General features: G+C 43.4%; 1 protein-coding gene across 6 annotated transcripts in view; it reads left to right on the plus strand.

Annotated features, from left to right (window-relative positions):
* Positions 1-353: 353 nt before the first annotated feature.
* AMBRA1 (autophagy and beclin 1 regulator 1) overlaps positions 354-26,684 on the plus strand; it is a 164,654-nt gene continuing 138,323 nt past the window's right edge. For 3 of the 6 annotated variants that reach the window (XM_012452482.2, XM_012452483.2, XM_012452484.2), the window contains exons 1-7: positions 354-570; positions 939-997; positions 1,671-1,854; positions 3,197-3,369; positions 4,903-4,969; positions 5,542-5,688; positions 5,959-6,995. In XM_012452482.2, the coding sequence (XP_012307905.1) occupies positions 436-570; positions 939-997; positions 1,671-1,854; positions 3,197-3,369; positions 4,903-4,969; positions 5,542-5,688; positions 5,959-6,995 (1,802 nt within the window). In that variant the 5' untranslated portion in view covers positions 354-435. Of the gene's footprint in view, positions 571-938; positions 998-1,670; positions 1,855-3,196; positions 3,370-4,902; positions 4,970-5,541; positions 6,996-26,684 lie in introns of all 6 variants that reach the window. The other 3 variants (XM_012452479.2, XM_012452481.2, XM_012452480.2) reach the window with 1 other exon arrangement.

Consider the following 26,684-nt stretch of genomic DNA (forward strand, 5'->3'; position numbering starts at 1 on the left):
CACCATGTTGGCCAGGCTGTCTCAAACTCCTGACCTCAAGCAGTCTACCCTGCTTGGCCTCCCAAAGTTCTGGGATTACAGGTTTGAACCACTGTGCCTGGCCTGATCCTTTCTTTAGACATAAGGTTGAACTATGGAGAATATGAGAGTATGAAATACTTTTGGAAGAAAAATTCTGGGAGAACGGTCTTTTCTGAGAAAGTGTCATTAAATAGGAAAAGAATAATTTCCATTTTGAGCTAGAATTGTATTTGCAATGTGAAGCTTTTCTTGTTGCAGAATAGACGTTCTTTGACATTATTCTCTATTCCTTAGATTTCCATGAGGACAACTTACAAGGACCTGTATGGCCTCATTTTAGCTGCTTCAGTGTGTTGGAGCTATTACTTGCTCCTTCATTTTCTGGGCCTGGTGTGACAGTGGCTACAGAGCACTATGAAGGTTGTCCCGGAAAAGAATGCTGTCCGGATACTCTGGGGGCGAGAACGGGGTGCTCGGGCCATGGGAGCTCAGCGGCTTCTGCAGGAGCTGGTGGAAGATAAAACCCGGTGGATGAAATGGGAGGGCAAGGTGAGGAAAATGACTATTTTTAACATGGAATTTGTACTGGTGATGGTAGAATGAGACCTTAGAATGGGTTAACAGCAGAGGGTTGGGATATATTTATCTTGTGTGGGAGGGTTGACATATCTGACTTAGGGAGCTGTTTGTAAATTTGAAAGAATTTATGCGCTAGAAATATCTTTTTCCTTTAGAGCTAGACAGTTTTCCTAAAGGTAATTTAAGTTTATCTCTCTCAGTTTGTAGCTTGGTCGTTGTCTCCAGTTTTTAAGCCTGTACTGTGAATACTAATCTAGATTGGTTAATGTGTTTTTGAGATAGGGTGAACCATAGTTTATAAATTATGCATTTTAATTTTTTTTTTTTTTGTCTCCCAGAGAGTAGAACTGCCGGATAGTCCACGCTCTACCTTCTTACTGGCCTTCAGCCCAGACAGGTACTTAGTACTTATCTATAACTTAACCATCAGATTTGTTATAGCAGTGCTTTCTGTATATTTGGCCTGGCTTGATCTGCCAAGTCAGTCCCTAAAGGCTCTCTGAAGTACTGTGTGAACAGAGCTTTGGCCATGTGTCAGAAAGGGAAAGAAAGTAGATAAGCAATGCTAACCTAAAAAATAATGAGAACAAGCAAAGGAAACTGAACACTGAGAGGATCAAAACTTGGAAAGTTTCTCAATAACAGTCTTTTGCCTGTGTGATATAGGTCATTAGTGGCATGATGGTTTTTCCAGTTGGAAAAAATATTTTCTTTTTTTTTAAGATGGGGTTTCACCATGTTGGTCAGGCTGGTCTTGAACTCCCGACCTCAGGTGATCTGCCTGCCCTTGGCCTCCAAAGTGCTTGGATTACAGGTGTGAGCCACCACGCACGACCCGGAAAAAATATTTTCTGAATGTGACGTGTGTCATTTGGGGATGGTATTGACAAGCCAAAAGATTTTAATGATCAGAATATTTCTGTTTGTAGATATACTGCCTAATGTGCAAAGCTTAGTGTCTTTCATGTTGGGATGGGCAGTAGTATCAATATTCTGCGTTGTCCAAAGTTGATAAGGTTGATTACCCTTCCACATGCTTCTGAATTCCGTTCTACTCTTTGGTTCTCCAGGACTCTCTTAGCCTCCACCCATGTGAATCATAATATCTATATTACGGAGGTGAAGACTGGGAAATGTGTTCATTCCCTAATTGGACACCGCCGTACTCCATGGTGTGTCACTTTTCACCCCACCATCTCAGGCCTTATTGCTTCTGGCTGCCTAGATGGGGAGGTTAGGATTTGGGATTTACATGTGAGTATTTCCTTAAGATGCCCTTTTCTTTTGGTATTCTATTTTTATTAATTTTTTTTTTTTTGAGTCAGAGTCTCCCTCTGTTGTCCAGGCTGGAGTGCAATGGCACAATCTCCGCTCACCACAACCTCTGCCTCCCAGGTTCAAGCGATTCTCCTACCTCAGCCTCCCAAGTAGCTGGAATTACAGGCATGTGCCACCATGCCTGGCTAATTTTTCTATTTTTAGTAGAGACAGGGTTTCACTATGTTGGCCAGGCTTGTCTCCAATTCCTGACCTCAGGTGATCTGCCCACTTCGGCCTTCCAAAGTGCTGGGATTACAGGTGTAAGCCACTGTGCCCGGCTTCTTTTGGTATTCAGAGACTTAACATTGGGTTCTTCTAGAAGAGCCTAGCCAGATTCTTAGGACTACATCTGAATGTATTGTGGTAGACAATGCCCAGTTAATTCATAGGAAGGCTAGATCGCTGTCTTTCACTTTTTTTTTTTTTTTTTGCAATAGCTTAAGCATACCCTGCGATTGTCTTCCATTCTAAGATGAACACCTACTTAATGCTTCCTTTGGCCCGTTGTGAACAGGAGGCTCTAAGATATGTTCAGGATGGATTTCTGTTGTCTTAGGGTAAAGATTGTCCTGTACTCTGATCATGATCATCAAAGCAAGATCCTCTCTGTCCTAGTAATTGGGTAGTGGATTGTCCTGCACTGTGTTGTACACCAAACTTGAGTTTTCTCAGGTTTTAGATATAGGAACTGTGGGCTGGGCGCCATGGCTCATGCCTGTAATCCTAGCATTTTGGGAAGCCAAGGCAGGTGGATTGCTTGAGTTCAGGAGTTCGATACCAGCCTGGGCAAGATACTATACCAAAAATATTATACACAAAATTATACAAAATTAGCCTGGCATGGTGCCATGCACCTGTGGTCCCAGCTACTTGGGAGGCTGAGGTGCGAGGATTGCTTGAGCCCAGGAGGCAGAGGTTGTAGTGCACTGAGACTGTGCCACTGCACTCCAGCCTAGGTGACAGAATGAAACCCCTTCTCAAAAAAAAAAAAAGGAAAAAGACATTTTTTCTTTTTCTTAAAAAGAAAAAATAAGAACTATGTATATATGCTTGTAGATTGTGAATGATTTGAAGAATTGAGCTGATTGTATAGTATTTGTCTGATAAAGTAGTGACATTGCCAGATCACTGATCTTCTACATCGTTTTACAGAGGATATATTTAAAGTAGGCCTTATATGTAGTCATTTTACCTTAAATGGACCTTTCTTGAAATTGACTTCCCAGTCTATTGGCAGCTTGTAACCTGAAAATATCTGGAATTGGTGCATTTGCAGGGTGGCAGTGAAAGCTGGTTCACAGATAGCAACAATGCCATTGCCTCCCTTGCTTTTCACCCTACGGCTCAGCTCCTGCTGATTGCCACTGCCAACGAGATTCACTTCTGGGATTGGAGTCGACGGGAGCCCTTTGCTGTGGTGAAGACAGCTAGTGAGATGGAACGGGTCCGGTGAGTGCTCTGCCCCGTGAACATTATCTGGCACAGGACTGACATGATAGAGGACATTCTACTGGCTGTCTCCTTGGAAGACAGGTTGTTATTCCTGCTCAGGGCAGGTTGTCATCCTCAGCTCCTCCTATATTTTTTTTTTTTTGAGACAGGGTCTCACTCTGTCACCCAGGCTGGAGTGCAGTGGCGCAATTTCAGCTCACTGTAACCTCTGCCTCCTGGGTTCAAGTGATTTTCGTGCCTCAGCCTCCTGAGTAGCTAGGATTACAGGCACCCACCACCACATCCGGCTCATTTTTTTGTATTTTTAGTAGAGACAGGGTTTCACCATGTTGGCCAGACTGGTCTTAAATTCCTGACCACAAGTGATCCGCCTGCCTTAGCCTCCAAAGTGCTGGGATTACAGGTGTGAGCCACGCTGCTCTCCAGCCCCCCTTTTTCTCTTTCCTTTTTTTTTTTTTTTTTGAGAGACAGGGTCTTGCTCTGTTACCTGGGCTGGAGTACAGTTGTGCAGTCATGGCTTACTGCAGCCTTAACCTCCTGGGCTCAAGAAATTCCCATCTCAGTCTTAGGAGTATCTGGGACTACTATGCAGCCACTCTCAACTAATTTTTAAAATTTTTTATGGAGATGGGGATGGGTCTCACTGTGTTTCCCAGGCTGGTCTTGAACTCCTGGCCTTCTGTGATCCTCCTGTGTTGGCCTCTCAAAGTGTTGGGATTATAGGTGTCAGCCACTGCACCTGGCCTCCTCCCACTTTCTAAGCAGCTGGCTAATCAGCTGGGAGACATTCATTTTGTTCATTTCAGCTTTCCTTATTGGCGTGATCTGGTCTTTGGAGACCAGGGCCATTAGACTCTCTTTTAGTTTCCAAGCTCACTGTGTTTGGGATAGTCCTTCTTTGGGGAAACTTGAAAGACGTTTGGGTGGTATTTTAGATAGCTCGGTGGGTTGTCTGTGTTTATCAGACTGGAAGATGGAGATGTAAGCATGTAATTGACATTTATTTAGTCCTCAAGATCAAAACATTATCTGTATTAAAGTTGATGTATTGTGTTTCTTTGGTCCTCTTGGATTTGCAGTTGAATACAGCCTAATTTTCTGGTTTCAGCGATGTCATTTAAGGCCGGGACTGTTCATTGCCACTAAGATTCATGCTTCTTGCTAGTGTAGCTGCCATATGAGGGAAGAACTGATCCTGTGGCAGAGTGAGATCATTTTATGCTCTACTGTTAGGATGGGCTCTTGTATTTGAGCAAATGTGTGCTTAATGTAGCTGTTTCCTGGCATGGAAACCCTAGGTGTTTTTCATGTGAAATCATTATTTTTGTGATACACATTCCTTTACTCTGGCAAGAAGTATTGAGCGTTATTATTTTAACCTCTTTGAAAGTTTTGAAAGTCTTGAATGAAGTGGATACCTGAGTGATACCACAGTTATCAGTAATGATTGCTATAAACTCGAATACAAGTTTCCTCTTCTCAGTTAACATAATCTCTCTATGCCTGTCTTTATTTCTTCTGTGATTTCAGTCTGGTGAGATTTGATCCACTTGGACACTACTTACTCACAGCAATTGTTAACCCCTCTAATCAACAGGTAAGTTAGTCCAGCAGTTCCAACTTCAGCTAAACTGTGAGTTATTTTCTTAACTAATATTACAATTCTGATTCTCTTGGATTTTAATTCTCAATACCCAAGTCTTTCTTTCCAGTTAAGATTTAAAACTAGCTTTAGACTGTTCAGAGTTGTAGCCATAATCTTGACATGAGAGTTGATTCTGAAACCCTCCAGTGATCGCCTCATTAAAAGTAACCCTTATCATCACTAGATAGTGTTGGATAGCTTGTCACTCATGTGCCTCTGGCTGGTTGACATTTTGCTTCCCCTCACTGCGCCTATGTCATAGGGAGATGTCTTTTGTAAGACAATTGATTTGTTAGCTGTACTCATTCAGATATACTGCTAATTGGGAGTGTAAAATTTAATACCATGTGATTATTCTGAATCTGAAGCCAGTTGTCAGTGCTGCAGGGGTAGAGAGGTTATTTCCTATCTGTGAACGTCGTTTTCCTTGGATGATTGTTAGTGGTTAGTTTTTCTTGATTTACTTGGAGGTTCTACTTAACTGCCTTGCTCTACCCCCTGCCCCATGCTGGTCCACGCTGCAGGGTGATGACGAACCAGAGATCCCCATAGATGGAACAGAATTATCCCACTACCGTCAGCGTGCCCTCCTGCAATCACAGCCAGTTCGCCGGACGCCTCTCCTCCACAATTTCCTGCACATGCTGTCCTCCCGCTCCTCTGGCATCCAGGTGGGAGAGCAAAGCACAGTGCAAGATTCTGCTACCCCCTCACCCCCACCGCCTCCCCCTCAGCCCTCCACGGAGCGCCCCAGGACTTCCGCTTACATCAGGCTCCGACAACGGGTCAGTTACCCCACAGCTGAGTGCTGCCAGCACCTTGGGATCCTGTGCCTTTGCAGCCGCTGCTCTGGCACTCGAGTTCCTTCCCTCTTGCCACACCAGGACAGTGTCCCCCCTGCTTCTGCCAGAGCTACTACCCCTTCCTTTTCTTTTGTACAGACCGAGCCCTTCCATCCCCCGGAGCAGGCCTCGTCAACGCAGCAGGACCAGGGCCTCCTGAACCGGCCGTCTGCCTTCAGTACAGTCCAGAGCAGCACTGCCGGCAACACGCTCCGCAACCTCAGTCTGGGTCCTACCCGCCGCTCTTTGGGTGGGCCTCTGTCTAGCCACCCTTCTAGGTATCACCGAGAAATAGCTCCTGGACTGACAGGATCTGAGTGGACCCGGACAGTACTCAGTCTGAACTCCCGCTCTGAGGCGGAATCCATGCCCCCGCCCAGGACCAGTGCCTCTTCGGTGAGTTTGCTGTCTGTGCTGAGACAGCAAGAAGGTGGCTCTCAGGCATCTGTGTACACTTCAGCCACAGAAGGGAGGGGTTTTCCAGCATCAGGGTTGGCAACTGAGTCAGATGGAGGAAATGGCTCCAGCCAAAACAACTCAGGCAGCATTCGCCATGAGCTTCAGTGTGACCTGAGACGCTTCTTTTTGGAGTATGACCGGCTTCAGGAGCTGGATCAGAGCCTGAGCGGGGAAGCTCCCCAGGCCCAACAGGCCCAGGAAATGCTCAACAATAACATTGAATCTGAGAGGCCAGGCCCTTCCCACCAGCCCACCCCCCACAGCAGTGAGAACAACTCCAACCTGTCCCGTGGCCACCTGAATCGCTGCCGTGCTTGCCACAATCTCCTGACCTTCAACAACGATACCCTGCGCTGGGAAAGAACCACACCTAACTACTCCTCTGGCGAGGCTAGCTCTTCCTGGCAGGTCCCCAGCTCCTTTGAGGGTGTGCCATCGAGTGGCAGCCAGTTGCCACCTCTCGAGCGGACTGAGGGCCAAACGCCCAGCTCCAGCAGGCTGGAGTTGAGCAGCTCTGCTAGTCCACAGGAGGAGAGGACTGTGGGGGTGGCCTTTAACCAGGAGACAGGCCACTGGGAAAGAATTTATACCCAGTCCAGCAGATCTGGAACTGTGTCACAGGAGGCCTTACATCAGGATATGCCTGAGGAAAGCTCTGAGGAGGATTCACTCAGGAGGTAAGCAGTTGCTTTCCTGTCTTCTGCATCCCTTGCTTTTCTCCTTGTATAATTTCCTTCAGTCCTATAGATGTTGTGGCTGTATCTGGAGTGTCTGAGACCCACGCATCTGCTTCTGATCTCCCCATTGCATTTTCTTGGAAAATCTTGCTCCGGTGGCAGAGATAGGATAGGGCCTAGCAGTATGAGTCAGTTGGCTGTGCTAGCTCTATTTCTGGCTAAGCTCAAGGTTCTGGCTTTAGCCTTGAAAGGACAGTGTAGATTAGGTTAGAGAGGCATGAGGAGATGGAACCATTGACTTTCTCTGCCCGGCTTTTTGACCTTCTTGAGACATTGTATGTGCAGGACTACTTATTGTGAGACAAAACAATGTCCCAGAGTGCCTAGGAGTAAGTAAAAGAGAACCCTGCATGTTACAGATTAGTATATTGGCTCTTTGCTGATTGTGTTGGTTTGGACAACTGAGTTCATTTCTTAATCCTCATCTTTTGGAACACTGCAGTTTGACAAAGGGAAAAGAAAAAAATATATATGTATATGTATGTATGTCAAGAAAAGTTCCAATTTTTTAGAGATACTTGTTTTTGGACAGCATATTAGTTGCTCAGTTGAGATTCTCTGAATGGATCTTCCAGATGGACATTCACCTTGGGGTGGAGAAGAATAATTCATGGAAGGAAGGACTCTCCATACTTGGATTGGCATCCTAGCCAACTCTTTCATGGAAGAAACAGAGTGGGTGTAGTCGATCGCCCACCACATGTTCCATGTATGGCTATGTGCGCATCTATCTTGATTTATTAGGGACTTCTTTCTGTAATTTTGTAAAGGTCAAATCTAGCATAATCACCAACTCCCAGAATATGCCTGTTGGATCCAAACAGCATATTGCGCTGCATTACATCCTCTGTTGAAGCAACTGAAATTTCTCTGACATAAGCTTTGCTTCTAACAAGGGTGGGAATATGAATTATGCACATAATGTACTTGTTATTTTGGGAGGATGCTTTAGACAGTCACTCGGTCAATAAGTATTAGTTGAATGGTTACAAATTTTCTAGCACTGTGCTAGGCGCTACGGAAGTACAAAAGAGGTATAATACATGGTCTTTACCCACCTGAGTCTACAGTGTTACTGTGGAGGCAAGACAATGAAATTGATCAAAAGTGTAGATGAGCAAATGCTTCATTATATGGTAGTGAAATCTGATGTAGTCTAATTTCAGAGAAAGGGAAATATCCAAGAAGGCTTTGCAAAATCAAGTTTGAAAGATGGGTATGATTTGGAGAGGGAAAGACCTTTTTATTTTAGGGAAATAGCACATACTAAGGGAGGAAAGGGTATGGTACATGTAGGTTCTTAGGCAGTTACTAAGGACTTGGGATGGGCAACAGAGGGTGACTTGACTGGGCTGTCAAAGATAAAGTAGAGAGGTTGCTAACTCTACCCATATGCTTGAAACCAGGTCTGGATTAACAGCTCCTCAATTCCTGGTTTTGGAATATTGTGCCTTGCATAATGGTCCACATCAGGAGCCTGAGCCTCTGTTCTTCCTCTTTGTCAATAGAGGTGAGAAGGCAGTCAGCACAGTGCATGATGTGTAGTAGGCACTTAAAAAGTTTATTAAAGATCACTGTAAAAGGACTGTCTTCAGTTACTGCTCTAGGAAACCAAGCAGTTGCTGTTTCCATAGTACCAGTGGGCTCTAGTTAGCTTTTGTCCATTCTGCCCTAGTAGGACCTCTTCATATGCTGTTCTGAGAAATACCTGAGTGGTTTAAAAGAAACTCTAGGCCAGGCATGGTGGCTCATGCCTGTAATCCCAGTACTTTGGGAGGCCGAGGCGGGTGAATCACCTGAAGTCAAGGCGGATGGATCGTCTGAGGTCAAGAGTTCGAGACCAGCCTGGCCAACATGGTGAAACCCTGTCTCTACTAAAAATTCACAAAAATTAGCTGGGTGTGGTGGCTGGTGCCTGTAATCTCAGCTACTCAGGAGGCTGAGGCTGGAGAATTGCTGGAATCTGGGAGGCAGAGGTTGCAGTGAGCTGAGATCATGCCACTGCACTCCAGCCCAGACAATAACAGCGAGACTCTGTCTCAAAAAAAAAAAAGAAACTTTATTGTTTGGTGGTAATTAGAGATACCAGTACTGTCAGGAGCGGTGGCTCACACCTGTAATCCCAGCACTTTGGGAGGCTGAGGTGAACAGACTACTTGAGGTCAGGAGTTTGAGACCACCCTGGCCAACATGGTGAAACCCTGTCTCTACTAAAAATACAAAAATTAGCCAGGTGTGGTGGTGTGGGCCTGTAGTCCCAGCTACTTGGGAGACTGAGGCAGGAGAATTGCTTGAACCTGGGAGACGGAGGTTGCAGTGAGCTGTGATTGCGCCACTGCACTCCAGCCTGGGTGACAGAGCAAAAAAAAAAAGAGAGAGAGATACTAGTTACTGAGGGCCTATTATGTGTTAGGTATTGAGTTCTTGCTTTGAAATAATTACTTCTGCTTTCAACAGCAACTCTTTGCTAGTCAGGTATTCAATTTCTCATTTTATAGTTGAGGAAAGTGAGGCTCAGGGAAGTCAGTTTCTTGTTAAAGGTCACATTATAGGTATCCTGAGTGAGAATTTGAACTCTGGTCTTCATGACTAAAGATTTGTGCAAGTTGCCCTTGATGGCATTTTCTTTAATATGATAACTTCGTTTTTTTTTTTTTTTGAGATGGAGTTTCGCTCTTGTTGCCCAGGCTGGAGTGCAGTGGCATGATCTCAGCTCACTGCAACCTTTGCCTCACGGTTCAAGCGATTCTCCTGCCTCAGCATCCTGAATAGTGGGATTACAGGCATGCACCACCACACCTGGCTAATTCTGTATATTTAGTAGAGATGGGGTTTCTCCATGTTGGTCAGGCTGGTCTCGAATTCCCAACTTTAGGTGATCTGCCCACCTCGGCTTCTCAAAGTGTTGGGATTTTTTTTTCTTTTAACTTGTTGTTATGGAAATCTTCAAACATACATAAAAACAAAGAGAAAAGTATGACTGAACTCCCATACACCTATAACCTGACTTCAAAAGTTAGCAGTGCTTGGCTAGCTTTCTTTAATCTGTATTCCATCTACTCCTCCCACCTAGATATCAGATAATTTCGTCTGTAAATACTTCACTAGATTTTCTAGAGCAATGCTGTCCAATAAAACTTCTTACACTGATGAAAATGTTCTTTATCTCTGCTATGTAAAATGGTAGCCACTAGCCCCACATGGCTATTGAGCATTTGAAATGCTTCTACTGTGATCTGAGAAAATAAATGTAATTTAAAAATTTTTAATTAAATAGCCACATGTGACTAATGTCTATCATACATCTAAAATATTATTAACCATTTAATAAAGGCTGGGTGTGGTGGCTTATTCCTGTAATCCCAGCACTTTGGGAAGCTGAGGCGGGTGTATCATGAGGTCAGGAGTTTGAGAGCAGCCTGGCCAACATAGTAAAACCCTATCTCTACTAAAAATACAAAAATTAGCTGTGGTGGCACGCACCTGTAGTCCCAGCTACCCAGGAGGCTGAGGTGGGAGAATCGCTTGAACCTGGGAGGTGGAGGTTGCAGTGCGCCAAGACCACACCGTTGCACTCCAGCCTGGGTGACAGAGTGAGACTGTCTCAAAAAAAAAAGTAAATGATTATTAATAAAAATAATTGTTGTCTAATGATATACATCAGAAAAACCCCGTCTCTACTAAAAAGACAAAAATTAGCCAGGTGTGGTGGCACATGCCTGTAGTCCAAGCTACAGGAGTCTGAGGCAGGAGAATCGCTTGGACCTGGGGAGTGGAGGTTGCAGTGAGCCGAGATTGTGCCGCTGCCTTCCATCCTGGGCGACAGAGCAGGACTCTGTTTCAAAAAAAAAAAAAAACCCAAAACCAAAACCCAGAAACTATTAAGGATGTACCAAACTTTTTTGTTTAAATATAGCTTTCTTTTATGGTGCCAAAAAGTATATGCATTGTGGTTTAAAGTTCAACCATTTAAAAATGTATATTATAAAAAATGAAAACCCTGGTCATCTCACTGTAAACAATTTTATATTTATGCTTTTTCTTTTAAAATATACAAATAACTCAAGGTTTTCATTGTAAAATAGTATGTTAATACAGTAGTTACATTATGTATATGGAATCACTTTTAAATGAGCTAGGATGTGGCATGCCATGAGGGCTGACAGCTGTCTTAAAAATGATGTATGTTGTAAAATATTCTAAGTGCATACACTTTAAAGGACCACCATTTGAATGACTGCATTCTGGTGTAAATCACTAAGACAAACAGATGCTAGTCTGCCTCTTCTACTGCCTTCTAGAGCTAAAAGTCTCTAGCTGATGAGCCAGCCCTTGTTTCTAGTTCTCCAGCAGGTGTCACTGTTGGGCTGCTGCTGCTAGGTTGGGATGGCTGGGAAGAAAAGATGTCCCTACTGTTGTGTATGAGGTTGACTTTTTTAACAAAGCCTGTTTTTGGAGATGACTGTTGTTCCTGAGTGAGTGGAGTTCACAAAAGGCAATTATATTTGAAAGGAGAAAGTTTTGTTCATTGGCCTTGTAGTGGGAGATAGGCTAAGGAGAGATGTTTGGATCCTTGGTGCTGCTGGGATATTTAATAGTGTTTGCAAATAGTGAGGGTATTAATAAGCACACAGTGTGTATTTCAGTGTAGCTCTGTGCTGCTGAGTGGTAATAACCAGTACACAGTTTGTCTCCTTTTGCCTGTGGGCAGTGGAGGGCAAGCTGTCTTTGTGTAATAGTCTGACGCTACTTTGCAACTTGAGTGGCATGCCCTTGCTTCACTACAAAGAAATGACTTCTCTGTGGGAGTGCATGATCCAGAAGATCAGGGTATTGTGGCTCCCTGCAGTAGGGTGCCCTTGGCCTTTAAAGGCTGGTATTAGGAAAAAGAAAATGGTTTCAATGGCAAGTTAAGACGGGAGGGAACCTAGAACTTTTGAAATCCAATCTCTTTCTGATGAGAAAACAGATGCAGAGAGAGTAAATGATTTCTTACAGAGGTGTTTATAAGCGAAGGTGGGATTCAAACTCCTGGGCCCTGAAGAGGGCACCCTTTCCTCCATTTCTTTTGAAATCAGTGCCTTCAGACACCAATTTTCTTCCTCAAAACCTCTGTTGTTCATGTAGGTCATTGCCTGAGGGGACTCTTCAGTCAACTCTCTCTCTTTTTTTTTTTTTTAGAGACGGAATCTCTCTCTGTGGCCTAGGCTGGAGTGCAGTGGTGTGATCTTGGCTCACTGCAACCTCCGCCTCCTGAGTTCAAGCGATTCTCTCACCTCAGCCTCCTGAGTAGCTGGGATTACAGGCACGTGCCACCACGCCCAGCTAATTTTTTTGTATCTTTAGTAGAGACAGAGGTTTCATCATGTTAGTCAGGCTGATCTCAAATTCCTGACCTCGTGATCCACCTGCCTTGGCCTCCCAAAGTGCTGGGATTACAGGCATGAGCCACTGCACCCAGTCTTAGTCAACTCTTATTGTAAGAAATTGGAGGTCTGTTAGATAATTTGTAATTATTATTTCTGGCCACCATGCCCAGCTAATTTTTTTGTATCTTTAGTAGAGACAGAGGTTTCATCATGTTAGTCAGGCTGGTCTCGAATTCCTGACCTCGTGATCCACCTGCCTTGGCCTCCCAAAGTGCTGGGATTACAGGCATGAGCCACTGCACCCAGCCTTAGTCAACTCTTATTGTAAGAAATTGGAGGTCTGTTAGATAATTTGTAATTATTATTTCTGGGTAGAGTGGTAACCAAACACAGTGCTTACAGGAGAAATGCTGTTTTAGTTATTTGCCTATAGAACTACATTGATTAGTTTTAATAGCGTGATTCCAGTTAAGGATGTTCACTATTAAAAATCCCAGCCACTGAGAGAGATAAAAATTGGTCTCAATCTCCTCCTAGAAGCACTAATTGTTTCTGTATTTTCTCTCCAGGTAGTTAAGAAAGCCTTGGGTCTGGAGTATTTAGTAAGACTGAGTGTGTTCTGAGTATTTAGATCTTTTTCTCTCATTATAGATGAAGACTGGGGATGTACATTGATAGCCTTAGAGTGAAATGTGGCCAGAACATCAAAGGTTAGCGTTAGAAGCCCTCATTGGATTGCCGAGTTTCTTAGACTTTTGTGGAGGAATTGCTTTGGACTTTAGAACAGTCTGAAGCCCTTTGAAGCTTCATGGGCCACCACACTTATTTGCTCCCTTAGTTCCAGTCACCTGGGGTTTCTTCATGGAGGCCTCTGCCCAAACATCATTGATGGCAGAAAATAAATGGGTATGTCTGTGGGGCTGATTGTAAGTCCACAAAAGGGAGTCAGCAACCTAAAAATGAGGAAAGTGGAAGTCTTCTTAGCCTGACTGGTACAGAAAGGGGTCCGACTATAGTAGTTTTTCTGTGCCATTGATCTAGCTGGGTCTGAAGAGTTTTGATAGCTAATCTCTCCCAGTTTCTTTGGATGGGGAATATGCTCAATTTATTATTCGAAACCCAGTACAGCTGTCACCATTTCCTTTGGGAAACTTTCTCTGACCACCCCAAATAATCACTTCCTTTTCTTTGTTGCATGTGTACTAGATACTTCTTTGTGATATTTCACCCATGACAGAAAATTGTTTGTTTACCTTTTTGTCAGTGAGCTCCCTGAAGACAGTGATCGTGCCTGTATGTATCCCTTCTGTACCTAGACTACTACCTGGCCACACAGTAGGTGCTCAGTAAACGTTAGTTGAATTGAATAAGTAGAATTGAAATTATATTCCCTATGATTTCATATGCAGTATAAGTCCTGTTTGGCCTTTTTAGCAAAAAAGATAAAAAGGTGTATTATTATATCACATCATTTGGTCTTACAGAGAGTCGTTGGCCGAATAAATGAAGCGGTATTACCTAGAGTTGTACAAGGAAGTCACACCTTCCATAATTTGAACTCTGTTGACCTCTGATGTTTCACTGTGTTCTATGTTCTTAACTTAATGGGTTGTCCTGAAGCCTGTAATAAGTCTATTGCACCTGGTCCAGTATGTGTCCTTCATATTCACTTCAAACTGATGACTCAGGGCCTGCACCTTCCTTAACAGTACGGGCATCATATGCAGCCTTCCTTTTTGGTACCCCATTCCTATTGAATACAGCTTGCTCTTGAGACCATTTTGTTGGTCTTTGGCTTGGCATCTCAGTAATATCTCTGCCAGTCAGTACTGTTGGTATTTTTTTTTCTCTTTAAAGATTCTTCTACAATTTCTATGAAGGTATACTTGGTTTTGATTTAGTTAAAAAATTACATGTGGATGATCCAAATTAAATGTGAAAATTTTTTCCCACTGATGCTTTATTTTTTTTTAAGTTTCTGTGGAAGGCTTTCATTAAATTTGCTTAGAAGTAGTATTTTTAGGGTTTGAGAAAATGTGTGCTCTCATCTTTTGTTTTGGAGTCTGAGCATCATTAGAAAGAACCTTTTTAAGTTTTGAGATGCTTGTAGGTCCTTTTTTTCTTGTGGAGGTCAGAATCCTTATGTTAACAGAAAGTTTTGCTTTACCTCTAATTATGCAGGGTATGAATAGTTGCTCGTGAAAAAAACTGGTCAAATTGTCATCTTTGTTATTCAAGATAAAATAAACCCTTCCTAACTTCTGAGTTCTTCTTACTTAGAAGTTTGGCATTTAAGGACAAATAGGGAAGAATCCTCAACTGTGAGAATTTCATTTGTGATACAGGCAAATCATGACATGTTCTTTCTGGGAAAGAGGGAGGACCAAGTATTGGGAAATAAAAAGGAGACAAAGCCTGTGGTGAAATTAACCAACTTGTCTTAAGAGAGAGAAGGGAAAGGAAGCTGGGGAAGGTAAACTCAGGCGTTAGAAAAGGGTACTGAGGGCTGGGCAGGGTGGTTCATTGTAATCCCAGCACTTTGAGAGGCCAAGGTGAGCAGATGGCTTCAGCTCAGGAGTTTGAGACTAGGGCTGGGCAACATAGTGAAAACTCATCTCTACAAAAAGCTAAAAAATTAACTGGGTGTTGTGGCATGTGCCTGTAGTCCCAGCTACTCAGGAGGCTGAGGTGAGAGGATTGCTTGAGCTTGGGAGGTTGAGGCTGCAGTGAGCCATAATTGTGCCACTGCACTCCAGCCTGGGCAACAGGGTGGAGACCCTGTTTCTAAGGGAAAAAAGGGGGAACTGAAGAGTACGCACAAGGGCTGCTCCATGCATGAGTTTTGTTCTTCCTAATAACCCTGAGAGTTGGGCTTATAAACTGTGATTGATCCATGCATCCATCCATTCACTCATTCCATTAACAGATATTTACTAAGCACCTGCACATACCAGGTGCTATTTATTTTATTTTATTTTGAGACAGAGTGTCACTTTTGTTGCCAAGGCTAAAGTGCAGTGGTGCAGTCTCGGCTCACTACAACCTCCGCCTCCCGGGTTGAAGCGATTCTCCTGCCTCAGCCTCGCGAGTAGCTGGGATTACAGGTGCCTGCCACCATGCCTGGCTAATTTCTTTCATATTTTTAGTAGAGATGGAGTTTTACCATGATGATGAGGCTAGTCTTGAGCTCCTGATCTCTGGTGATCCGCCCACCTTGGCTTCCCAAAGTGCTGGGATTACAGGCGTGAGCCACCACACCCGGCTGGCACCATGTGCTATTTAAATGCCAGCAATAATTCTTTCATTCTAATGGGAGAACAGCAATTAAAAAAAAAAAAAGATAGTATACCAGACTGTGACAAGTTCTATGGCAAAAAAGAGAAATGTGCAAAAAAGAGAAATGTATAAAAAATGTAGAGGATGCTGCAATTCGAAATAGGGTCACCAAAAAAGTCTTGATAATGTTACACCGGAGCAGAGGAGACCTTCAAGAAGTACAAAAGCAAACCCCATCGACATTAGGGGAAGGACATTTTAGACAGAGCAAATGCAAAATCCCTGAGATGCTTGGCACTGTCAGGCAGTGCAGCTGGAGCACAGCAAATGGATGGAGTGATAGAAGATGAAGTTGGAGAGGTGACAGGGATGAGATTATGCAGGGTCTTCTAAGCCATTTAAGGGATTTTTTTTTTCTTCCTTTGAGAGATTTGGGAAGCCATCAGAAGTGGAGTAGCACGATCTTATATTTTAAAAAGGTAACTGTGGCTGCTGGTTGAGAATAGACCTAGGAGCTAAGTAGGGTAAATTAAAGCTAGGCCAACTCCACACACTTTTAGATTGATTTGTGTCTTGAGACTGTGTTGAAAACCAAGGAGGAGTGACTGATTCTGTCAGAATAAAAGAGGCCTTAAATGTTTGGATGAATAGCCGATAAATGGGTGAACAAATGAGTGAATGAATGAATCAGTTCTCTCAGCAGGCATATTACCCGCAACAAAGCCCCTCCACTCTTCCCCAACCTCCAAATAAGAAGGCATGTTATTGAAACTGAGGAAGAGAGAGCTTGAAAAATTTATAGTAAACAAGAGATCATAAATGGAAACGAAATGCCTGTTTTTTGCTGCTTACAAAACTATTGCCAATTCATTTGTAAAAAACAAACATTACAGAAATGTGCGATTATAGAAAGTGAATATCCTCTCAAAGCCACTGCTCAGAGATCTGCTATTAACAATTTGTGCATGTGTTAACTCCAGAATTTTTTTCTATGCTAATGAAAACACATTTTCCATTTATTTTAATTATTTTCCTTTTGGGACAGAGTCTTGCTTTGTAGCCCAAGCGGGAGTGCGGTGGTACGCTCTTGGCTCACTGCAGGCTCCACCTCTCTGGTTCAAGTGATTCTTGTGCCTCAGCCTCCCCAGTAGCTGGGATTACAGGTGTGTGCCACGACACCTGGCTAATTTCTGTATTTTTAGTAGAGACCGGGTTTTACCATGTTGGCCATGTTTTTTCTTTTTTACAGTGTTGCAGGATCTTTGCGTACTTGAGCATTTTTAGAAGATGAAGTTCTACAAGTGGAATTGCTAGTGCCCAAGAATATGAGCATTGTTAGTGTTAAATGAAAATTAATTGTGTAGTATTCATTATTACTAATATAAGATGTATAAAGTATTTCCTATTGCCTGTTTTATTTAACCGAACATTATTTCATAGATTAGAACTCTTTTTTTTTTTTTTTTTGAGATGGAGTTTCGCTCTTGTTACCCAGGCTGGAGTGCAATGGTGCGATCTCGGCTCACCGCAACCTCCGCCTCCTGGGTTCAGGCAATTCTCCTGCCTCAGCCTCCTGAGTAGCTGAGGTTACAGGCACGTGCCACCATGCCCAGCTAATTTTTGTATTTTTAATAGAGATGGGGTTTCACCATGTTGACCAGGATGGTCTGGATCTCTTGACCTCGTGATCCACGCGCCTCGGCCTCCCAAAGTGCTGGGATTACAGGCGTGAGCCACCGCGCCCGGCCAGATTAGAACTCTTAAACCGTTTTTTCCGCATAAGCTCTTATCAGTAGTAAATTCTCCTACTACAGGTTTTCAGGAGCTTCCTTCTCAAGTTTTTGAGAAAAACTTTGTTTTATTAATTCTAAATAACTGCCACTTCGAGGTGTTAGTGTACGTTTCTTCTCTGACACTCTTGTATGAGAAAAACATAGCCCTGTTCCATCTCTGACAATCACATACATACTGGCTTTTGTCTACTTAGTCTTCTGTGTCTTATTAAGTGGAAAAATCCAGGCATCTCCTGCCTCTTCATAAGACAGTAACTTACTTACTCACTTATTTATTTATTTATTTTTGAGACATACTCTTGTTGCTCAGGCTAGAGTGCAGTGGCACAATCTCGGCTCACTGTAACCTCCGCCTCCTGTGTTCGAGTGATTCCCCTGCCCCAGCCTCCCAGGTAGCTGGGATTACAGGCACCCACTACCACGCCTGGCTGAATTTTTGTATTTTTAGTAGAGACAGGGTTTCACTATGTTGACCATGTTGGTCTCAAACTCCTAACCTCAAGTGATCCACTTTGCTCAGCCTACCAAAGTGTTGAGATTACAGGCATGAACCGCCATGCCCAGCCAGCAATAACATTTAGATATCTAATGTATTTGTCATTGGGATGGTTAGGCAACCCGTTTTCTCTTTGGCAATATGGCAGTGAGGATAGAGTGAAGGAGGGGTATCATTCTGTTAATCTTTCTTACCTTTGCTGCTCACCTGCCTGACTAGGTCACTCTGAGCCTCTGAATTCTGTGTGTGTTCCCTGCCCTACCCTCTATATCAGGCATTGGCTTTTTGTAAAGGTCAAGATAGTAAATATTTTAGGATTTGGAGGCCATACAGTCGCTGTTGCAATTACCCAACTTTGCTGTTGTAGTATGAAAGCAATCACAGACAATATCTAAAGGAATGAGTGTGGGCCTGCTCCGTGGTTTACACCTATAATCTCAACACTTTGGGAGGCCAAGGCAGGCAGATCACTTGAGGTCAGGAGTTTGAGACCAGCCTGACCAACATGGCAAAACCCCTCTACTAAAAATAGAAAAATTGACCGGCATGGTGGCAGGTGCCTGTTTTCTCAGCTACTTGGGAGGCTGAGGCAGGAGACTTGCTTGAATCTGGGAAGCGGAGGTTGCTGTGAGCCAAAATCGTGCCATTGCATTTCAACCTGGGCTACAGAGCGAGACTCTGTCCCAAATAAATGAATGAATCAATGAATGAGAGTGTGACTGTGTTCCAGTAACGCTTTATTTATGGAGACAAATATGATTTTCATATAATTTTCACGAGTCATAAGAAATTATTTTGATGTTTTTCAATCATTTAAAAATATGAAAACCATTCATAGCTGGCTTTGGCCTGCAGGCTATAGTTTGCCAATTCCTGCTTTATAGGAATGTGATTTGGAAGAGTCAGGTGCTAGTGTAATAGAAGGCATTATGAGTGAGGGCCCAAAGAGGTTGTTAGGGGACTCCTGCACTTGTGCTTGTTCTCTCTCTTTCCTTTGGACTAGATGCTCTAAGTATTGGCTCTTGTGGGATTCTTTGATAGTTAAGAGCAGGCATAAATGCATAAAGAATTACTTGTTTCTTGTGCTATCTGGCCTGAAGCAAGGTTCTCCAGCCTCACTTTCTGTCTTTCTTGGGAATCACGTGCAAATCAGAAGGCTTGCCCTGGTTGGGAGGGCATGAGCCTCCAGGGCCTCCAGGCAGTACGCTTGGCAGGCAGCCCTTCCCCCAGTGCAGGTCATGTTAGCACCTGCTAGGCTGATCTAAATTATTTCTCATCATTCCTCTCCCTGGGCTGAATGGTGTAGAGCGTGCTGTGTGCTTTGTATACACCCTGAAACATGAAAAGATATAATCGCTTCTGTCAGCTCAGGGTGTTGGAGCACTCAGGGACTGCAATGAAGTCTGTATGTGTGCTGCAAATATGTTGGGAGCAATTTCCCATGTACTCATTCTTCCTGCTTCAGATCCCCTTCTCTACTGTATCTATTCAGAGTAGTGCTCTAAAGTGTGCGTTGGAGGTTTTTCCAAGATAATAACAGCAGGTGTATGGGATTCTGTTTGCATAACATATTTTGCTTATTGTAATTGTTCCCAGGCCATTAGAACTGTGCAGGTAGCGTCCTCTCCTCCTGGATTTCTTACACATTTATGAAGGGGTTGGGGGATGGGTGCAGGATCCAGTACATCTTATTTCAGCTCTTTCTTGGAAGCATTCCTGACAACATGTTTGTGTGAGGAAATTTTGCTTTCATGGGTGGGCCTGTTGTTACATTAACCCAGAGATTGCAAAATAGTCCTCAAGTATGTTTGTTTGCCTCACAGTGTTTCTAAAAATTTTGATTTTTTTTTTCCCACATAAATTCAGATATCTGGATTCTGTTGAAAAACTGGCTCACATTCCCACATTACAGTCAGCAGGAACTGAATAGGACAGCAGCTCCTTTTGTCAAGACATGGACTTTCTTGATGCCTTGGCCTGTGCTAGGCTGATGTCATGTTTCCTACTTAATTCCTATTTTGTGTACTTGCCATTGCATTAGCTCAAGCAAAATGTGTTGATGGTTAGATGTGGGTAAATATTTCCTAAGTGCCCTACCACTTGGCTCCGCCAGGGGGAGGCACTGGTCATTGCAGTACCTGCTCCACCACCCCACCCATCCTGCCTAATTCACCCGCAGGGGCTCCCCCTGCTTGCTGTAGGCTGACATGCTGACAGCCCCCTCACCTGAGAAGCTGCCTGATTTTTAAATAGCAACAATTAACAGACTCCTCTTCTGTTTCCAAAGGGGGAAAATGGAGGTTCCAAGCTTATTTGCTGGATGAGGCTCACTTTAGTGAGCAGATCTCTGTTTTGCCAGATTATGCAGTATGAGAGCAACCTTCTTTTGGACTATGTAAATGGTCTATGTAAAATCTTGGAGAAGAATGCCTGCACCTTTTGCAGAGCACCTTGGACAGAGTGGTGGGTTCCAATGAAAAGGCCGCATGACTTGAGTGTCACTTGCCAGGAAATTAAAATCAAGTTAGAGCAGGAGTAGAAAATTGTAATAATAAAGGAATCAGAGCTGAAAGTATGAGCTTGTCATAGAAAGAGAATTGCAGCTTGTTAACATTGTGCCCTTTTCCTTTGCTGCATCAGAGGGTATGTGTGAATCTTTTTGCCTCTTCTGCTTTTTTCCTCCCCTACACAAAGGTAGCCCAGCTTCTGCTGCCTCTGTCTCCTTGCTGTCCCCTTGGGTCGTTTCACCTCAGCAAGGTGGCGTTTATCCTTTCTTTGTTCTGTTGGCACATGTAACCCTTTTTATCTTTGTGTACGTGTGTCTGTAGTAGAAAACATAACACAGATTTACCCTCTTAACAATTTTAAAAGTGTACAGTACACTTTGTTGTTCAGTAGATCTCTAGAACCTCTTTATTTTGTGTGACTGAAACTCTGTATCCTTCGAATGACTCCTTTTCCCCTTCCCCCAAGTCTCTGGTAGCTACCACTCTGCTTTCTGTTTCTGTGAGTTTTATCACTTTAGATACATCTTATTAATGGGATCTTGCAGTATTTGTCTTTTTGTAATTGGGTTACTTTACTTAGCATAACATCCTTAAGGATCATCTATTAATATGTCATAGTGGCCGGGCGTGGTGGCTCACACCTGTAATCCCAGCACTTTGGTAGTCCAAGGCAGGTGGATCGTTTGAGGTCAGGGGTTCAAGACTGGCCTGGCCAACATGGTGAAACTCCTTCTGTACTAAAAATACAAAAATTAGTGGGCTGTGGTGGTGGGCACCTATAATCCCAGCTACTTGGAGGGGTGGCTGAGGCAGGAGAATGGCTTGAACACAGGAGGGGGAGGGTGCAGTGAGCTGAGATTGTGCCACTGCACTCCAGCCCGGGTGACAAAGCAAGACACCATCTCAAAAAAAAAAAAAAAGAAAGAAAAAGAGAAAACTTACAACATGTATCAGAATTTCTTTGTTTTCAAAGGCTGAATAATATTCCATTCTGTGTATATACCACATTTTCTTTATCCATTCATCTACTGATGGACATTTATGCTGCTTCCACATTTTGGCTATTTTGAAAAATGCTGCAATGAACATGGGTGTGCAAATATCTCTTCAAGATCCTGTTTTTAATTCTTTTAGATATGTAACCAGAAGTGGAATTGCTGGACATATGGTAGTTCTATTTTTAATTGTTTGAGGAACCTCCATACTGTTTTCCATAGCAGCTGAACCATTTTACAATCCTACCAATAGTGCATGAGGGTTCCAACTTCTTCATATCCATGTCAGCACTTGTTATTTCCTGTTTTTTTTTCTTTTTTAGTGGTCATCCTAACAAGTGTGAGGCGATAAATAATTGTGGTTTTGATTTGCATTTCCTAATGATTAGTCATGTTGAGCATCTTCTCATATGCTTGTTGACCATTTGTGTATCATTATTAGAGAAATATGCATGCAAGTCTTTGGCCCATTGTTTAATATGGTTATTTGTGGAGTTTTTTGGTTATTGAGTTGTAGGAGTTCCCTATGTATTATGGACATTAAACATTTATGTGGTATATGGTTAGCAGATATTTTCTCCCATTCCATAGCTTGCCTTTTCTCTTTTTTTTTTTGAAACAGAGTCTCACTCTGTCACCTAGGCTAGAGTGCAGTGGCGCGATCTCAGCTCACTGTAAACTCCACCTCCTGGGTTCAAGTGATTCTCCTGCCTCAGCCTCCTGAGTAGTTGGGATTACAGGTGCCTGCCACCATGCCTGGCTAATTTTTGTATTTTTAGTAGAGATGGGTCTCTCTGTGTTACCTAGGCTCATCTTGAACTCCTGGCTTCCAGTGATCCTTCCACCTTGACTTCCCAAAGTGCAGGGATTACAGGAGTGAGTCACTGCTACTGGCCTCCTCCTCCTTGATAAAGCAGGGAGCACAAATAACCTTAATTTCTCAAATTATAGGACCATTTTCTGCATTGAAAGGGAGCACCCACCCAGGGCAGAAATGTGTTTCAGAAAGATGGAGAGCCTTGAGATAGGTAGGAATGAGCGCAAATCTTTGTAAATGAACATTGACTCTTCTGACTAATACAGGGGCCTCATGCTTTAGAAACAGTAAGCAAATTTGTACTTGCTTTATTGTTTACAATCTATTTTCAAATGCCTTTTTTTGGGAGAGGGGGTGATTGCCAGGGTTCCTTGCAGGAGAGATGTGATTATGACTGTAAACTAACCTCGTGGACTTAGTTCTAATGTTGCTGTTGTGCCTAGCTTGAAAGTTCTACAAAGATAAGGAACTATTTTATTCACATATTGATGTATAACAAACCACACTCCAAAACTTACTGACTTAAAACCAATTCATTTATTTTTCCTGTTTTTTTAGGGGGGTAGACTGGGCTCAGTTGGGAAGTTCTTCTGCTGGTCTTGCTTGGGTTTTCTCTAGAGTCATCTGCAGACCCAGTTACAATAAACTGGGTCTCTCTCCCTCGCCATGTAGACTCAGGGGCTCTTCTCTCCTCATGGCCTCTCCAGAGTAGCCAGGCATATTCTTTTTTTTTTTTTTAATTTTTAATTTTTTAAATATCTCTTGCTATATAGATGACAGGGACAGACTTCTTACATAGAAGCTTAAGGTTTCCAAAAGTGAAGTTCTAAGAGGACGGAAACGGAAGCTGCCAATTCTTTTAAAAGGGTAGGCCCAGAATTGGCACAGCTTGCTGCATTTTCTTGATTAAAGCTAGTGATAGAGCAGTCTAGATTCAGAGTGGGAGGGGACCACACAAGGGCAAGAATGCCAAGAGGATGTTCTTTGGAGCCATCTTTGGAGGTTGACTACTCTAAGGGCCATATTTATTTGATTGATTGATTGATTGATTGAGCCAGAGTTTTGTTCTTGCTGTCCAGGCTGGAGTGCAATGGTGTGATCTCAGCTCACTGCAACCTCTGCCTCTCAGGTTCAAGTGATTCTCCTGCCTCAGACTCCTGAGTAGCTGGAATTACAGGCATGCGCCACCACGCCAGGCTAATTTTGTATTTTTAGTAGAGACGGGGTTTCTCTATATTGGTCAGGCTGGTCTCAAACTCCTGACCTCAGGTGATCTGCCTACCTTGGCCTCCCAAAGTGCTGGGATTACAGATGTAAGCCACTATACCTGGCCTATTTATTCATTTTTTTGCAACAGAGTCTCGCTTTGTCGCCCAGACTGGAGTGCAATGGTGCAATCTCTGCTCACTGCAACCTCTACCTCCTGGGTTCAGGCAATTCTTCTGCCTCAGCCTCACAAGTAGCTGGGATTACAGGCATCCACCACCATGCTGGCTAATTTATTTATTTATTTATTTAAGACAGAGTCTTGCTCTGTCGTCCATGCTGGAGTGCAGTGGCATGATTTCAGGTCACTGCAACTTCTGCCTCCCAGATTCAAGCGATTCTCCTGCCTCAGCCTCCCACTACAAGCATGTGCCACCATGCCCAGATAATTTTTATATTTTTAGTAGAGACGGGGTTTCACCATGTTGGTCAGGCTGGTCTCGAACTCCTGACCTCAAGTGACCCACCACCTTGGCCTCCCAAAGTGCGGGGATTACAGGCGTAAGCCACTGCGCCCAGCCTTGACCCTGCTAATTTTTTGTATTTTTGGTAGAGACAGGGTTTTGCCATGTTGATCAAGCTGGTCTTGAACCCCTGACCTCAGGTGATCCACCTGCCTTGGCCTCCCAATGTGTTGGGATTACAGGCATGAGCCACCGTGCCTGCCCTATTGTTTTATTTTTGAAACAGGGTTTCAATTGGTCACCCAAGCTGTAGTGCAGTGGTGCGATCTCAGCTCACTGCAGCCTCAACCTCTAGGGCACAAGTGATCCTCCTGCCTCAGCCTCCCAAGTAGCTATAGGCATGTGCCACCATGCCCAGCTTATTTTTAAATTTCTTAAAGAGATGAGGTCTCCTTTTGCTGCCCAAGCTGGTCTTGAACTCCTGGGCTCTCAGCCTCCCAAAGTGCTGGGATTACAGGTGTGAGACGTCATGCCCAGCTCACATCTATTATTTTATATAGTACTAATATATGTAACCAACAGAAAGCACTCAGTATTTCTGTTTGAATCACTGGTTGGGTGGACCAACACATAGATTGGTAGATGGATACCTGACTGTTCTTGTTGGTTTTTGTGGATGAGGTGCATGTGATTCTCAGGGCTCAGGTACCCCTGTGTATACCTTTATGGTGTTCATTATTCTTCTTCAACGTGTCATTCTTTCTGACAAAGTACCTTTTTAGGCATAGTGGCTTGAGTGGCCAGAGGGCATCATATTCCCTGCAGATATTTTGGGAGCTGTAATCCAAGGAAGGAAAAAATAATGGCTGTTTATTAGACTGTGTACTGGCTACTGTACTTGACTGACTTAATCATAACAGTGTGAAATAGGAATTTCCCCTCAAATGTGGAAGCAGAGGATAATGAACTTGCCCAAGGTGTCACAGCTAGTTGGTGACACAAGATGGAATTTAAACTGCAATCTGTGTGATTCAGTAAATTGCCTCATATTTTAGTTAGAGTTTTTCTTGGTTAGTCTCAGACCATTAAGATCTGTCAGAAGGTTTTATAACAGTAGCACTATTGACATTTGGGGTTGGGTAATTCCTCACTGTGGGAGGCTGTCCTGTGCATTGTGGGATGCTTAGCACTATTCCTGGCCTTCACCTACTAAATGCCAGTAGTGCTCTGGCACCCAGAAGCAACAATGAAAAATATCACCAGACATTGCCACATTTGCCGGGGGGGATTCCCCTTGCCTTGAAAAGCACTGGTAAATTGTTTCATGATTTGTTGTCCTTTGATCTTGCTGGTTTTTAAAAATATGACATTAGGCCGGGCATGGTGGCTCACACCTGTAATCCCAGCACTTTGGGAGGCGAGGTGTGTGGATCACTTGAGGTCAGGAGTTTGAGACCAGCCTGATCAACATAGTGAAACCCCATCTCTACTAAAAATACAAAATTAACTGGGCATGGTGGCGCATGCCTCCCAGCTACTTGGGAGGCTGGGGCAGGAGAATTGCTTGAACCCAGGAGATGGAGGTTGCAGTGAGCCGAGATTGTGCCATTGCACTCTAACCTGGGCAACAACAGTGCAACTCCGTCTCAAAAAAATAAAAAAAATTTGACATCTCACAAGGAACTGGCAGTGACTTCAAACCATCTTCTTAGGATAGTTGATATTAGTACTGCCTGGTTCTGGTGGTCTTGCATCATGCCTTCTCTTATTGCCTCTCTCCTCTTTTGCCTTATCTTTTGTCTTTTGTCTCTGATTTTTCTAAATAAAGTGCAGCTGGGTAAAGTGATGTTTGTAAGGACTTTTTACACAGGTATTGATTTAGCAGGTATTCAGAACTCTGAGATTATAGCCATTAGTGCTAGTAAAAAGAAGGCAATTTACATCTTCTAATTATAGTAGAGGGGGAAAATGCATAATTTTTAGCAAGTTGGGAATAAAATGGCTTCCAGACTCTACAGAGTTAATCTTCGTCAGGGTAGTATTGATTGACATGCTGGAGGACGTTAATGCTCCATTCTTTTTGGGAACGGGGGAGGAGAGTGGAAATTGCAGTTTCTCTACTAATTGTACTTTAGGTGTCATTTATAACAATTTCATGTTGTCTAGACAGAGGGGAAATGGTGGAGAAATTATTTCAGTAGAGTCAGATGCTGAGTCCAAAAAGAATCAGGATGGTTGCTGAAGTCAAGATCAGGGTGGAAGGACAAGTAGTACATCTCCAGAGGCAAATCAGTGAAATTGAATGTCACTAAGAGAAGCAATTCAGAATGAACCTTGGATATAAGAAAAGTGATTGTACTCTGAGCTTTGTGTTAGCTCAAGGGTTAACAGTGGATTGTTTGGGGTCCCAGCTATAGTCTCTGCCCTCGTATTTCTGCAGATTCTAGAATCCTCATCCCATGGACAGATACGAGCCAGGAAAGCGCCTCTTTGCCTCTGGTTAATAAACACCCCTGCACACTGTGCTTTGCTTTTCCCTCGTTCTCTTGAGGTTTCATGTACTAACTCACTTTGCCTTTCTGATACTGGTCCTAAGATTTTACTTCCTAGTATATAGTGTTTGCAGTATACCAGGGTCAAGAGCCTGTCACTTCTTAATGAATGGCCTTGGTCAAGGGTTTTTAAAGTTTCAGGTCAGAAATGTGA

Source organism: Aotus nancymaae, unplaced genomic scaffold (assembly GCF_030222135.1).
Source record: "Aotus nancymaae isolate 86718 unplaced genomic scaffold, 86718_ANA_hifiasm-v0.15.2.pri h1tg000059l, whole genome shotgun sequence".
NCBI classification, from domain to species: domain Eukaryota; kingdom Metazoa; phylum Chordata; class Mammalia; order Primates; family Aotidae; genus Aotus; species Aotus nancymaae.